This window comes from Pelecanus crispus, chromosome 5 (assembly GCF_030463565.1).
Source record: "Pelecanus crispus isolate bPelCri1 chromosome 5, bPelCri1.pri, whole genome shotgun sequence".
Lineage (NCBI taxonomy): Eukaryota > Metazoa > Chordata > Aves > Pelecaniformes > Pelecanidae > Pelecanus > Pelecanus crispus.
Window position 1 is genome coordinate 23,257,344 of NC_134647.1, and position 14,822 is coordinate 23,272,165.

A 14,822-nucleotide genomic window follows, 5' to 3' on the forward strand; every position below is an offset into this window, starting at 1 on the left:
AGCAGCGTTATGGCATTATATTTTTGGCAATATTTTCTAAATGAGAATAACATGGTAATGCTGTTATAAAAATATGGGAGCACTGAGTCTGAGGCAGGTGAAATGAAGTAGTGATTTGTATACAGTCTGGTGAAAACACAGCTGCCTGAGGGTGGTTTTAAAATTTCTAATTTTATGCTTATGAAAGATTAATACTTCCAGAAGGAATAGACAGGGGATTTTAGACTTTGAGCTGAAAATTTTCATCACTACACAGCTTGTATTATCTCTTCTTATTAAGCCAAGGAAGTCCAGATGGTGTTAATTCAGAACTTTAAGTACTAAGTGAGAAGTGATTTCAAAGCTGGCAGATATGCACACATGTATATGCGGTGCAGAAGGTTGGTCTACAATGCAGTTTGAGGCTAATGGGGTGGGACAAGAAATTGTGCTAAGATTTGTGTGTGTGTGTGTGTGTGCGCGCGTATGTATTGATAAATTTACATACCGATCTGGTTTAAAAAAACCCAGACAGTTGTGTGGAGAATAGCAAAGCTTGCTAATGACTTCAATCTTCAGCGCTTGCTCCTAAATAATTAATTAAAAAAATATAGGGTGTTACGACAGCAGATGAAATTCGGTGTTGAAATGTCATCATTGACAGATGAATGAAAACCTTACTATATGGGTACACGAGTGCAAGTGGTAAGTGAAGGCAGCTTTATTAGGTACCACTAATGCCATTGTTCATAGTATATCATTTTGGGACATTAGTCCTTGTTTTAGGATGTAAAAAATTTAGGGTAAATTCATTCTTAGAACTTTACTGCTTTCACAGATATGCTGAGACCTTATAGTCTCAACGTTTCTGGTTTTGGTTTTTTTTAGTGGGGGAAGTACAGAATGAGAAGATTAGGTTTGAGTGTAAGGTAATAAAATTGGAGGCATAAGTTACCTCTCCCTATAGAAAGGTCTTTTCATTTGGAGTGTTTCTAGAAACTAGACATGGGATAGTTAGACCATCACTTTTGGTTTGTCATGGCAACTAGTGTTTCCTAGGATATGTTGATTGTACTTTTGTAAAGGAATATTTTATAATGAAAGCAAGCTATAATTTTTCTATGGTGCTTGTTAACATCAAAACTTCTTTATAATTTGCAGATTGCTTTTACCAAAACTTTTGTTCAGCATTATGCTTTTATTATGAAAACACTGAAGAAAAGCCATGAATCAGACACAATGTCTAATAGAATTGTGCATATCAGTGTTCAGTTGTTCAGCAATGAAGAACTAGCACGCCAAGTAACAGAAGAATGTCAGCTGCTGGATATTATGGTCACTGTTCTGTTATATATGATGGAAAGTTGCCTTATTAAAAGTGAATTGCAAGGTAGGTTGATTTGTTTGTTTATTTACTTATTTCCATGGATAATAAATTGATTATAGAGGAAATTTAGTATCTTTGGTAGTCAATCCACCCCCAACCTCTTCCCAAAAATGCACAGGATCTAGCAATGTATGGTAGAGGATGAATCTCAAAATTTCCTAGAAATGTGAGGATAGTTATCAAAAATGATACTGATGTTTTATCCTTTGGTTTGTAGGGTTTTTTTTTTTTTGTAGGAATGTTATACAGTTTATAATACAAAGAATTATCTTGCAGGTGCTTCATTTGTTGGGCAGAGTGCATAAACACTATTTATGAAGCTCATTGGAATGAGAAATTATATATGCAAATTGAGACCTTTATTAATTTGAAAAAAAAATTCAAAGTATTTCACAAGCTATTTGAAGTGTTTAAAATGGTTTTAATTTTTCTCACCTGTGATTGCCTTAATAAAACTTGATATAATTAGAGGAGAATGATTTAAAACTTTGTAAACATGATCATTTGATCAGGCTTTTGGTTGACAGAGTGGCCATTTGAATTTGAACTAACGTGTACTGTGTAACTTTGCTAGTGAAAACAGCTGTCCTATTTCTAAGCTCGTGTTTTACCTGTCCCTATCTGAAAGTGGTGGCAAAGCGAATCTTGCTGACTTCTGTTTTACACGCTTTCATGTACCTAACAGACTGCAGACCTCTCAGCCCTCTTTATCCTAGTTTGCATTTGAAAATACTCTCTAGATAGGCTGACTGCTGCCGCCAAATAAGTATCATCAACTTCTGCATGAAATAGTAATTTTTCTTATCTGAAGTATCCTTTGTCTCTGAGTCCGCTCTACGTGTAGCCTAATACAGAATGACTCTACTGAAATGGGAAATCCTCAGTCATCTAGCTATAAAGAGTGCCCTCATCCAGCTGCACTTTAGCATGAGAAATTTTTCTGTTGCCCTACATAGATTGCTTTACAGTATTCAAAGAAAAATGTTGAATCTTTCTCTTTAACAGTTTGTATATCAAGTGACTTTTGCTAAATTGATGCCATATTGGTGGAATGTCATTTAAAACTACTTTCCAGTAGTTGTTTTTACTTGTTGGTCAGTATGGAATGTTGCTAGCAGGGTGGTAAGGTTCTGTAATGGATGAGAATTTGCAGCCAAACAGAAGGCAGCTGTGACTGTGATTAGGCATTCTCTGAAGAAACTTCCTGATAATTATGTAAGCTGGAGCTGGTAAGTTAAGTAGCATCAGATATATTTCTGACAGATTTGTAAGAAAAGACTTACCCCTGGAGCAGCTATCCCAAGACATGAAGTTACCTGTTTTCTTTCCCCAGCACCAGTGATTTGTCTTAGCTAAGACTCCACCATGGAACTGTCCCGTGCTTTTCAGTGTTTTCACAACATTTCCTCCTCACTGCTTTATATATGAGGGGTCAGGCATACTGTGAATTGACAGAAAAATTTTAATAAAACACTTTATTGGTTTTTTCCCCCCTCTCATATTCTCATTGGCCTTCTTTTGCAGTTCTGTGGGCTTGTATCTTGTGTTCAAGGTGTCTTTTATGATGCTGGAAATAGTGAGAAGTCTGTTAGAAGTAGTCTAGGAGAAGTCTGTTAGAAGGTCTAGGAGCAAGGAGAACGTGGAGCAGGAATTGTATCTGCTAAGGCACGTTTAGTTTGCATTGCTCACAGATCCCAATTGTCTTTTGGACAGCTGACACCTGTTAAAAGTATACAGTTCATTAAGGGTGTTTGTGGATGCCAAGTGACAAACTGTTCCTGAAACAGAGTTGACCTAGGAGCTGTGTTGATACCAACTTCAAAAGTGTTACTAGTTCAGCTTACCTCTCTCACACGTGGTATGAAAGGGCAAGGAGGTGAAATATGGGTGCAGATGACAAAACTGGCTCCCTAGGAAGATTTATGTCCCTGTGCTCTTAGAGACTTTTTTCCTCTCTATCAGCACTTTCCTCCTACTCAGCTTTTCATGGGAGAAGAATTTATACCCCAAGGAAAAAGTTTTGGTAATGGTTCATCCTTTAAAAAAAAAAAAAAAAAAAACACCACAAAACCACCCCAAAAAACCCAACCCAATTCTTTTCCTTTGACTGACTTTACATTAACCCTGGCTTGCAGAGTACTCTGAATAAGAGGCAAAGCCACTGCCAGTTTGAAGTAACTCTGGATTTGTCTGATCTATACTGGGGCAGAGAATTTGCGACATGTAACTGTTGGCTCTTTGCAAAGTCCTTCAGTGGGGTCAGGCAGAGCCAACTGAGATGTTATCCTGTTCTCCGATAAGCTGTGTGAGCACATGGGAACCAAGCAGCTGAGCAACAAGACCTAGTTTCCTTTCTTTGCAGATGTACCAGATAACAAGAGAGAGATTAAAGAGTATTTGATCAACTGTGGCAGAGGAGTTTGAGAAGCTGCGGAGAGTCCTTCTGTCTTCCTGTTCCTTCCAGTGCTTCAGTGTAATAGATAGGAGTCAGTCTTAAGAAATGGAGCTCTATATTACCTTATGGTAACAAGAAGGTATCTGTTCATAGTTGTGTGCAACTCAAGCAGCATATTTTTCAGGATGAAACCTGATCCATTTTTCTGACTGTGCTGTGTTCTTGGGAAGTAAAACTTGTCAAGATCAAAATATTGTATGACTTCAGGTTAGAAAACCTATTGACATAATGGGCAAGAGAGTAATTTTTTTTTTCCTGGTACCAATAAACCAACAAAATAAACAATCTCAGAGTAAAAATTTAAAAAGTATTTTCTTCAGGAGTTAAAGCAAAGGGGAGGAAAAAAGCTTATGTATATACCAAAGAGAACCACTCCAGACACAGATGCGCCTCATCAGCCGGAGGCTGGAGTCTCTTAGTAACAGTGTCTTTTTAGCTATGGCTGTGCCGTACTCCTTATGACCTTTTCATTGTCTAAAGGGTAACTACAATGGTCCTCTGGTGCATTTAAACTGGACAAGAGCGATCCCCAAGGCTGATCATCAGATGCAAGATTTTCTTTCTTCTGCTTGCTTGAAATAGAATAGCAATTGGCAGATGGGTGCTGGAAGTTCCTTGGATTGTGAATTCAGGGCCAATCCTTTTTCCATTCTGGTCTTTCCAGGGGTCCCTCTTATGAAAATCTAATAAAGAGATTTATTTGACAGCGGTAGAGGATGTACTTCTGTGATTTGGGGGGGAGACTTCTACCCCCACCCTGATGACTTCTACCCTTCTTTTGGGAACCTTCTCCTGCCCTAGTCTTGGGAAGGCTGCATAAACCCTCTCTCTGTCCCAGATTCAGAGTGGAAATTATTTTCTCTGCTGTCCTTCTCAGAGTCAACATGCCAGTGTAGGTTTTGATCACCAGATTCCTGTTTGCATGCTGTAAGGTAGCTTGCTCACTGGAAGTGTGTCAAATTCAAAATAGACTCCAGGTGTTCATAATAGGAATTGTGTTGTTTGGTCTTTTTATACTTCTTGTGAGTATTCAAAAAAGGCATAGCTGTGGTGGTTTTACTAATACACTGCTTTTCAAAGGTTGTGATATTGTTCAAAGTATGTGTCTCCTATTAGAGTGGGATCTTTGTTGGTGAGTCCATGACGAGAAAACAGCCCCAGGTACCACAAAACAACCATTCTTCTTTTCTGCAGCTTTCTCTGTGTGTGATTGCAACATTACAGTAAATCCTAATTGGTATTTTTGCATTATCTTGTAACATTATTTAAAAGTTATAACAAGAAGGAAAAAAAAAGTATTATTTTTTCTTTTTTTCTTCTCTAAATCTAGATGAAGAAAATAGTTTACATGTTGTGGTGAATTGTGGGGAAGCACTACTGAAGAATAATACTTACTGGCCGCTGGTTAGTGATTTTATAAACATACTTTCACACCAAAGTGTGGCAAAGAAATTTTTGGAAGATCATGGTCTTTTGGTAACATGGATGAATTTTGTATCATTCTTTCAAGGTATGTGACTTGTATACTCAGTGCTAATACAAGGATGTTAAGACACCTTAATGTTCGCAGTAGCAAAATCCTTACACTGCTGTATGTAAATATTTAATTCATTAGTATTCTCATAAGGCTGTATTCCTGGAAGGGAACAGTATATTCTAGAAAACAAGTAAATTTGAAAATGATCTAATGGATCTTTGTCTTGTGTGGACTAGTTAAAGAGCAATTGTGTCACACTTGACTGAGATTCATGGTGCCAGAATTCTCAGGTTGAACTTAAAGTACAAATCATAACTTGTGCTAGAAGTGTTTTACTGGTAAAGTTTTAAATTTAAATATCAGGTAAACTAATCTGATAAATGTGGATCTTTTCCTAAGTGTTGTTGTGAAGAAACTTTCTTATTATTTTAAAAAATATTTTAAAATAGTTAACTCTTCAATACTGAAAAACATTCTGCCTAGAGAGAGGACCAGATATTTTCCATCCAGATGTTCCCATTGACTAAATGAGGTTCAAAGCAGAAGGGCTGCTGTCCACGTTAATGTCACCTGAACAGCAAGGACTACAGTTACTAGCCAGCCTAGAGCTATTGTTCTTTTTTGGTCTATTTCTGTTCAAACTTTGATGCTTGTTCTCATATTTTATCTATTATTCTGCTGCTAGATAAGACAGATTGTTATACTTTGTGGGTTTTTGTCTTAATAGGTGTGTGGATGCGTAACACTGAAAATACTGCATTCCACTTAGCCCTAGTTAAGTGTTTGGTTGTATAACTCTGCTTAAATCTTTGAAGGTATGAATTTAAATAAACGAGAATTAAATGAGCACGTGGAGTTTGAATCACAGACATACTATGCTGCCTTTGCTGCTGAGCTGGAAGCCTGTGCCCAGCCAATGTGGGGTCTTCTGTCACACTGCAAAGTTAGGGTAAGACTAACACTCCTCTGTCATTGTTCTTGGTTTTTTGCATGATTTATTCTAGAGTTCTCAAATCTGAAAGGTATGTCTGGTTTGTGTTTGAAAAGACTTGGGTTTTGCTATCTTTGTCTGCCAAATATATAAAACTGTGATCAACTCAGATTCTGTGTATAGTGAGTATAGAATTCATGCTTGTACCTAATTTATTGTCTCCAGAACTGGGACTACAAGTTCAGGATGTGTACAGTCATTCCATATGACTGTACATATGGAATAACTTCTAATCTAATGAAGAACTTGGTAAATGTCTCTGAATCATTCTGCCTTTCTTCACTGGGAAAGGACATACATAAGTCATCCCTAATGTGATTATAATGTTGATTGTGTCTGCAAATAGACACTTCATTATGATGAGAGGTGGAGTAATTTATGGTTTTGTGTTGTTTTACTAACAACCTGAGGTGAAACCCTCTTAGGTTCTGACATCTCATGGTCTCCTAACTAGAGCAAGGAGTTGTTACTATTTGGTAGACTGTTGATTATATTAAGTTACAGTAAAAATGGAATCCATCAGCTTATAGGAATACTTAACGTGAAAAAATTTTTATTGGCTATTTTTTATGAAATAAATACTTAGCTTTGAAGCTAGTTTATTAAGATGTGTAATAGTGTATATGAGACAGTAATACCTGAATTGAACTGTGCACTGGAAAAATATGCGCAAGCATAACATGGAATTTTAAAACAGTTTCAATCAGGCAGTTGCATAAGCCTTTCCATGATGTAAGATATACTGATACATTATGAATGTATCAATTTATCAGTCTAAATTATCTTTTGAAAACTGAATTACAGCTTCTGGCTTTTTGAAGTATTCCTTTGTTTTTAGCTTAGGGATGGGAAGGACTGCCTTTTGTTTAAGGCCTGTGTGATTCCTTGCTCCGTCTGTCAGCATGTCAGTCATGCTTTCACCCCCGTGTTTGAGCCCTTTAGTTGTTCTCAGTAAACCTGACAGAGTTTTAGAAATCTCATAGCTTAATTATTGTACTTGTTTAGTGAAACCTGATGGGTGGGAAGAGATTCCAGCTCATGTCCTGCAGGAGAGGGACAGCTAGCAGAGCCTGGCCACCCTAGAGGATGGAGCAGCAGGATGGGAGGTGGCTGTTGTATTTCCTGATGAGAAAAGGTGTCCAAGTGAGCCAGTCAGCACTTGCACAGCTATTGGCTGGCCAAAGTACTGCTGGCTTTTGCATGAGAAGCATTTTACAGGTATCCTAGGAATTGGAGGCAGGTCTGGAGTCTGTGTTTAGGGGGAAGGAAGGATTAAAGGAAAAGTCCGTAAGAAATGAGGCTTTGGAATTGCTCTGTGATCAGCGGAACTTAAGTTTAGCTCCCCTCCCACCTTCCCTTCTTGTGCATCACCACTTCACTCCTGGAGGGCAAAGTACAGCTCTAGTCTTGAAATACATGATTTAATCTGAAATATATTATAATTTCAGGGCGTTGTTACGGAGTTATATCATACAATCATAACAAGGTTTGATTATTGTTAAAATCTATGCAGTATTGTGTTATCATTGCATTGTGTTAGCAAACTGTAAGGACCTTTCAGTAGATAAAACTTACAGGACATTAGCTATTCCTTTTGATTGCATGGAAAGACTTTTTTTATATGCTTACATCTCTAAATTTTTGTTAAGAATAAATGAATACATTAAACAACAGTAGGCAGTAGGACCAGCTGACCGTTCTGAAGGTGCCTTAATTCTCACCATTGAAATGAGAATCTTTTAGAGTTACAATGAAACCATCTTAATACTTACTAATTTCCATATGATGAGGGCATAAATGATGTACTGTAAAAATATTCTCAAAATAATTTGTAATAGGAAAACTGACACTTAAAACTGTTTTGGCTCGTGTAGTACACTGGTTTCTCTTACTGCAGGAAACGCAGGAATACACACGGAATGTTGTCAGGTACTGCCTTGAAGCGCTTCAGGACTGGTTTGATGCTATCAACTTTGTAGATGAGGTAAATATCCTTAGTGAATCTAAGCAAAGTACTGTGAAAATCTGATTAAACTTCAAAGGTGATACACTCCCCCCTGCCCCTTAAATTAAATCATCATTCTAGGTACTGATTGAAAAAGGATTGCCTTGCTGAAATTAGAGTTTGTAGTTAGTAGTTGCAATGTTATGTCCTAGGATCCTTTATTTGTAGAGTCTTGATGATTTAGATTTGCTGGTGCAAGCTTAAGCTCTGCGGGTCTAAAAGCAGTGCCACTGATGTACTGCTGTTCTGCTGAATGAAGAGCTGAAGCAATGGCAAAACAGAAATCCTCTTCTGATATGGTAGTGGGGAGCAGCTTTGCTACCTTGGCAAGCAATACTCTCAATCAATTCAGTGTGTCATTAGCTACTGGGGGCTTAGTAAGAGATTAACTACAGCAGTCTGAATAAGGGAAATTTCTGAATCATTGGAAAGTGCAGGGGAATGAAGGAATACTACAGTAGTGGAAATTAAGTCCATGAAATGAAGACGTGCAAGATACTGGTTTTGGTGGTTGTGATAAAGACATTTGTAGGTTTGTTTTTTTAATATACGATATTTTAATATCTTTATTTTACTTTCAGCCAGCTCCTAATCAAGTTACTTTTCATTTGCCGCTGCACCGTTACTTTGCCATGTTTTTAAGTAAGGTAAGCGCATGTTTTAGTCACACAGAAGATGGAAATTCCCTGTTGAGTGTGATTGTTCAGTACAGTGTGTGCTTGCTTTTGTTTCTAGGCTGTCAAATGCCAAGAACTAGATCTGGATACCATCTTGCCAGATCAGGAGATGCTGATGAAACTAATGATTCATCCACTTCAGATTCAGGTATGGGCAGACTTCTGACTTCGATGCAGATGTAGAGATATACAACAAAAAAAAAGTTGTTGTCTGATTCTTTTAACCCCAGTTCTAAATATATTTAGAAGTATTTAACAAGGGGGAGTATGTCTTAATCGTGGAATATCAAAATAAGCAATATGTGACAAAAATAACTAGAATATACTGAGTACTTAGGTACTTAGGATAAACTCTTTTTTTCCCTTCCTATTTCCAAAATTAAATATGTGGCATTAGTTATCATACTCTGAGAAGTATGATAATAATATTCACTATAGCACTTTCAAAAGGGTAGGAGGAACCAGCCCTTTGAAAACATGTAATTGCAAGTTCATAGAATAGCTTCCAGTGGAGCACAAGTTGAGAAGAAACCCAAATCTGAAAATTTCATGTTTTCATTGAGAATGAGTTCAAGAATGGAAGCACCCTGCAACATTTTTTTTATTTACAAATTTGTATTTATTTGCATGTAAGTGGTAGTCAGCAGTATTTGTAACAACTGCTTCTATTTCTAACTTCATTTTAACCATGATGCCTTCATCTTGTACTTTCCAAGATTTTAATAAATAAGTACATAAATCACTTCATTGGCTTTGATCACTTTTGTTGTCTGAAATATACTCTCATATGCAAGTGTGGTGTCTGTTTCATAAACTTGCAGTGGTTCCTTTTCATCCCTCGCTCCCCAGAAGTAAATTAGTATAAAAAAGTATACTTTTATATAAAGGTGTAGTGTGTATGTATGTATATGTGTGGTAATATATTGATGATCTGCTAACGTTGAACTGAATAGCTGAATATTCCCAACATGTTAGTAAACTTTTATTTTATTTTACCTCAACAGGCAAGTCTTTCTGAAATTCACAGCAACATGTGGGTTAGAAATGGTCTACAGATTAAAGGACAGGCCATGACTTATGTGCAGTCTCATTTCTGCAATTCAATGATTGATCCTGACATTTATCTGCTGCAAGTAAGTTATGTTTTCTGAGAAGCCAAGCCAATGCTTGTTTACAAACAAACAAACTACTGAATAAAATTAATTTATTCTATTTCCACAGGTCTGTGCCTCTAGGCTGGACCCAGATTATTTTATTTCATCTGTTTTTGAAAGGTAGGGTTAAAAGATTAATGCTCTTGTTCAATGTTGTGCTAGCTGTTGACTAATTTATGCCATGTGAGAGAAACAGTGGATATCTGATATATATCTTCAGTGGTACAACTCTGCCTAGCTGAAACTAACACCTCTTTCAGTAGAGTGCTTGGGTATCTCAAGGTATATACTTGATTTTATACAGCATTGGCTTTTGATTTACAGTGCAGTAGTGAACTTCCAGATGTTTGTTTTCTAGCGTCTTCAGGTTTTTTTAAGTTTTGCACATGTTCATATGCAAGCTTTCAGGAGATGGTAGCCTGAAGAGAGAAATAGAGCTGCAGTAGTAAGAGTCACAGAAAGGTTATCTGCTTTTCTGGATAGAATAAATCAGGATTTGAAAACAGATTAATTTGCATTAGCTTTTGTATGTTCATAAATGTAAGGTGTTTTCATGTGGAGTAAATATCACTATAGCACATTCCATAGGTAGTTAAATAAAAGGGTTTTCATGTATGCATATTACTGCATTATATGCGTTTTATTTTTTATTCATTTTGGGTTGTTGTGAATAGTATGCTGAGTTTATCAGTACATTTCACATTGGTGTTTTAATGTTGGAGAATGATGTTTCTGACTTTACTCTTTGCTATGTAGATTTAAGGTGGTAGATCTGTTAACAATGGCATCACAGCATCAAAATACAGTTCTTGATTCAGAGCATGAAAGGTCCATGTTGGAAGGAGCCTTAACGTTTTTGGTCCTTCTGTTAAGCCTTCGTTTACATTTAGGTAAGAATCACTGCTTTAGGAATACTTGTATGTAAATAACATGCCTGTTCATTTATATTCAACATTTAGTAGCTACCATAAAGCTGATTAGCCATATAGTAACTTATAGCATTCAACACTTGGTTTCATTTTTGCCAGTTACTGAATTTTAATCCCTTATGAATTAGAAATAGACAAAATACATGGAAATGGAGAAAAATTACTTTAATGGAAGTGGCTGATTTGTGTATGCGATCACATGAAGATTCTGTATCTCTTTCAGAAAGACAGCAGTTTTAGTTTGTACCTGTCTTTTCTACCTGAGGATGTCTCTCAACATTTGTGTGTGTGTGTCCCCTTTTCTTTTGCTGTATTTTTATAGCACTATATCATTACTTAATGTTTGTATCAAGCTTAACTTGTGTTTAATGACAAATGTATGCTGAATTTTAAAATCATGCTATTTTAATGGCTTTTTAAATTTATTGTTCTAGGAATGTCAGATGACGAGATCCTCAGAGCAGAGATGGTAGCCCAACTCTGTATGAATGACAGGACACACAGTTCATTATTGGATCTCATATCCTTGGAATATATTAACTAATGTGCATGAGTGAGAATGACAGGTACCTGGACAGTAGTGGGATTTTGGAGCTTGAACAATATGTTTTCAGCTTACATAATTAAAACAAATTGTGTAAAGGTGTGTTTACATGTACTTATCATAAGCAAACTCATTTGCTCCAGCTTTCGTTTTTCTTACAGAATATGCAATACTTTGTAATAGTTTTAAATTAGTTTTGATACAAAATGCTTGACTGCTCTTTTTATTTTTTTTTAACACTACAAAGTCTTTTAGGTGTGAGATGAAAAGTCTCTTTTCCAGTGACACTGTAGAAGGTTAGCCAAGCATCACCTTTATCTGGATTTGAGCCTTTGATTACTGCTAATTTTATGCCAGTATAAGAAAGAAGCCACTCCGTGCTATATTGTCTTTGCTATCAATAGCTGAAAATGCAAATAATAGCAATTCTGAATGCTGCTTTGAAATTAGAGTGAAATGCATGTGTTATGGGAGGAAGTGTCTTGAAGAATAGCAAACTCTAGGAAGTCTTTCTGGGCAGTGATACGGTTCATGTCCCCGGACAGCTGAATACAAATACGCTGGTTTTAGTGCTATCGGTGTATTAAGCTGGGTAGACAAATAAAAATAGCTTGTGGTGATTGCCCAAAAGAGCTTGCAATCCAAGAACAGGCATTGAGCAAAAATACTAGGAATTTATGAAAATAGGAAAGGACAAGATTGAGAGTTACAAATATGTAATAAGAATTATTAATTATTACGATATGACCTAGTAACTTAATCACTTAAGTATGTAAAATAAACGAATCACTTAACTATGTAAAGTAAATCATTTATACAAGCAATCACTGATCATTAAGCAGAAGTTTCCTTATTTGTAATTGTTACTTGTGATTTGGGGTAATGTCAGTAGGTCAATTAAGTATCGCTGCCAAAAATGAGAAATAACCAGTCCAGGATGGAGAATTACTTAGTGTGTTTATGGATCCCAAGCTGTTTACTTGCTTTTTCTGCACTTAGCTGTAAATGCAAAATATTCTTGCTATGAAGAGAGCCAAAGTGTTAGTAGATAAAGGCAAGTACAAAAACTTTATATACACTATAGATGGTTTTTATTTCTCATTTAATACTTAACTCTTGAGCCAAGCATGTAACAATTGGCTTGCTTTAAAAAGTTTAATGTCCTAGCTAAGCAGCTTTAATTCACTTCAGTAATAGTTATTGTTCCATAGCAGCTGGAGCATACAGACCTCTTGTGGTAAACAGAGAGCACTGCTGAAGTGTAGCCTCTGAAATGGGTGACTGAAAATGTCAAGAGGGAGGTAGAATGCTGTGTCCTGCAACTAAGTTAACATTGCTTTCCTTAACACAAACATTACATTCCAGAAAACCCCAATCCTAAAAGTGGTATTATTCCAGGAAGCTTAAGCTTTGAATCAGTATTGTCAGCAGTAGCTGATTTTAAAGCTCCTGTTTTTGAACCTGGAGGTTCCATGCAACAAGGAATGTATACACCTAAAGGTATGGTAATCCGTGTCCTCTTATAACATACTCAGTGGTAAGATGCTTAACCAGAGGTTTCTTTTCTTGGAAAAAAACAAACAAAAAAGCCCACCCCAAAACAACCCAGCAAACAACAATAAAACCCCTGTCCCTACCCGCCCTCCCCCCCCCAAAAACCCACAAAAAAACCCAAACCCAAAACCACCACCGCAAAAAAACCACAAAACTTTTGACTTTTTTCATTAGTTTATTGCTGATATTTAAGAGCATTGCTAAAGACTGTTAATAGTTTTTAATAAACTCATTCTGATCTAGAGTGAAAATGTGCTTCTTGTATTAATCAGGTATCCGTAGAAAGCAAGGGAAAAATGGAGAACTGAAAAATGATGTTATGTGTATTTCACTGATCTGCATACTTAATCGTTCACGTGATTTTAAAAAAATCTGATGTATGTTCAGTAGAGTTTAGAACTGTTTGCAGTAGTGACGTGTCAGTTACAAAGATTTTTTTTCTTTGAACATCTCCACATTTTGATTATTAAAGAGATCATGATACATAATTATTTCTTTTATATTGCCTAACTATCTTAGTAGCCTCTAACGTTTTCCCAGTCAATAGTGAGGGTCTAGAACAAAGTTCAGACTAGACTGGTTATAGAATATTGTTCTCATGCAGTGCAAAAATGACCAAGTTTCTTCCCCTGATGAGCTTGTCATCTAAATTAGACTCAACACAGTGTTGGTATATCAAAGGAGAGGAACAATTTAAGAACTCAGTGTTCCATTACTGTTTCCTGTCACTGAGCAGATAAGCCTGTAGGAATCTGAAGTGCTCCATGTGTTCTGGTTGTGCTTCAGCTCATAGCAAAGCTGAAGAGGGATTAACTCCTTCCTCCCCCAGGTACCTCACTTGAGAACTGGCAGGGTCGGGGTCTGACAATTTTGAAACCATTTGGTTTGTAGGCTGTGTTCTTCTGTGGCTATTTTTTTGTTGTTGTTAATGTAAGAACTAATACTGTACTAATTTGTTTGCCAGTTTTCATACTGGGAGATTGAGGAATCAGTGAAGCTCTTACTTTTATACAAATTAACAACTGGTGGAGTAATTTAGTGAAACCAAAGTTTTGGGAATTTATTCATTCTGGTTCCTTGATGTGTAATTAGGTATCTTAACACCTACGTATTTGAAATAACTGTATTTTACTGTTCTGTAAACTGCATTTCCTTATGTCATGTCTGGTTTCTGGAGCTTGTGACATGCTGGTCTTTTTTATAGCACAGTGTGAAGAAAAAAATAGATGGATTATGGTATTTTTAATTATAAGACCTTCTGTTTAGGGAATCTGACAGTAGATTATAGTGTTTTGGGTTTTTTGGTGTTTGGGTTTTTTTTGTTAACATAGCTTACCTATGGAGTAGATTGTTTATCTTAAAAAAACCTTTAAGTATCTCATCTATAGCAGTGAATACTGAAGTAATTCGTAACACTGTGCAGAATCCCTTTTTCTTAAAGTAATAAAAACCTGAAAGAACTTCTGTGGGAATTAAAGCCAGCATGGTTTTCTTGTGTACTGTAGCGTTTTAAGTGCTTATAACCTTTATAAGACTATATAGATTCTCAAAAAGAATGATGGTACTTCAGTTGCTTTTAAGAATTGTAGTTTGCGGCCTGTCACAGTTTTTAAGCAAGTCGTATTGTGATCCATTCCCCCTAATCCCTTGTTTCCCTAAATTGGGGAGGG

General features: G+C 36.5%; 1 protein-coding gene across 1 annotated transcript in view; it reads left to right on the forward strand.

Moving 5' to 3' along the window:
* The window catches only part of UBR3 (ubiquitin protein ligase E3 component n-recognin 3), a 117,113-nt gene that overhangs the window by 29,220 nt on the left and 73,071 nt on the right, over positions 1–14,822 (forward strand). Inside the window, exons 8-18 of the mRNA XM_075710034.1 lie at positions 1,141–1,369; positions 5,152–5,331; positions 6,114–6,247; positions 8,187–8,273; positions 8,876–8,941; positions 9,030–9,119; positions 9,976–10,104; positions 10,193–10,245; positions 10,882–11,015; positions 11,489–11,574; positions 12,957–13,098. Coding sequence (XP_075566149.1) covers positions 1,141–1,369; positions 5,152–5,331; positions 6,114–6,247; positions 8,187–8,273; positions 8,876–8,941; positions 9,030–9,119; positions 9,976–10,104; positions 10,193–10,245; positions 10,882–11,015; positions 11,489–11,574; positions 12,957–13,098 — 1,330 coding nt within the window. The remainder of the gene's footprint in view (positions 1–1,140; positions 1,370–5,151; positions 5,332–6,113; positions 6,248–8,186; positions 8,274–8,875; positions 8,942–9,029; positions 9,120–9,975; positions 10,105–10,192; positions 10,246–10,881; positions 11,016–11,488; positions 11,575–12,956; positions 13,099–14,822) is intronic.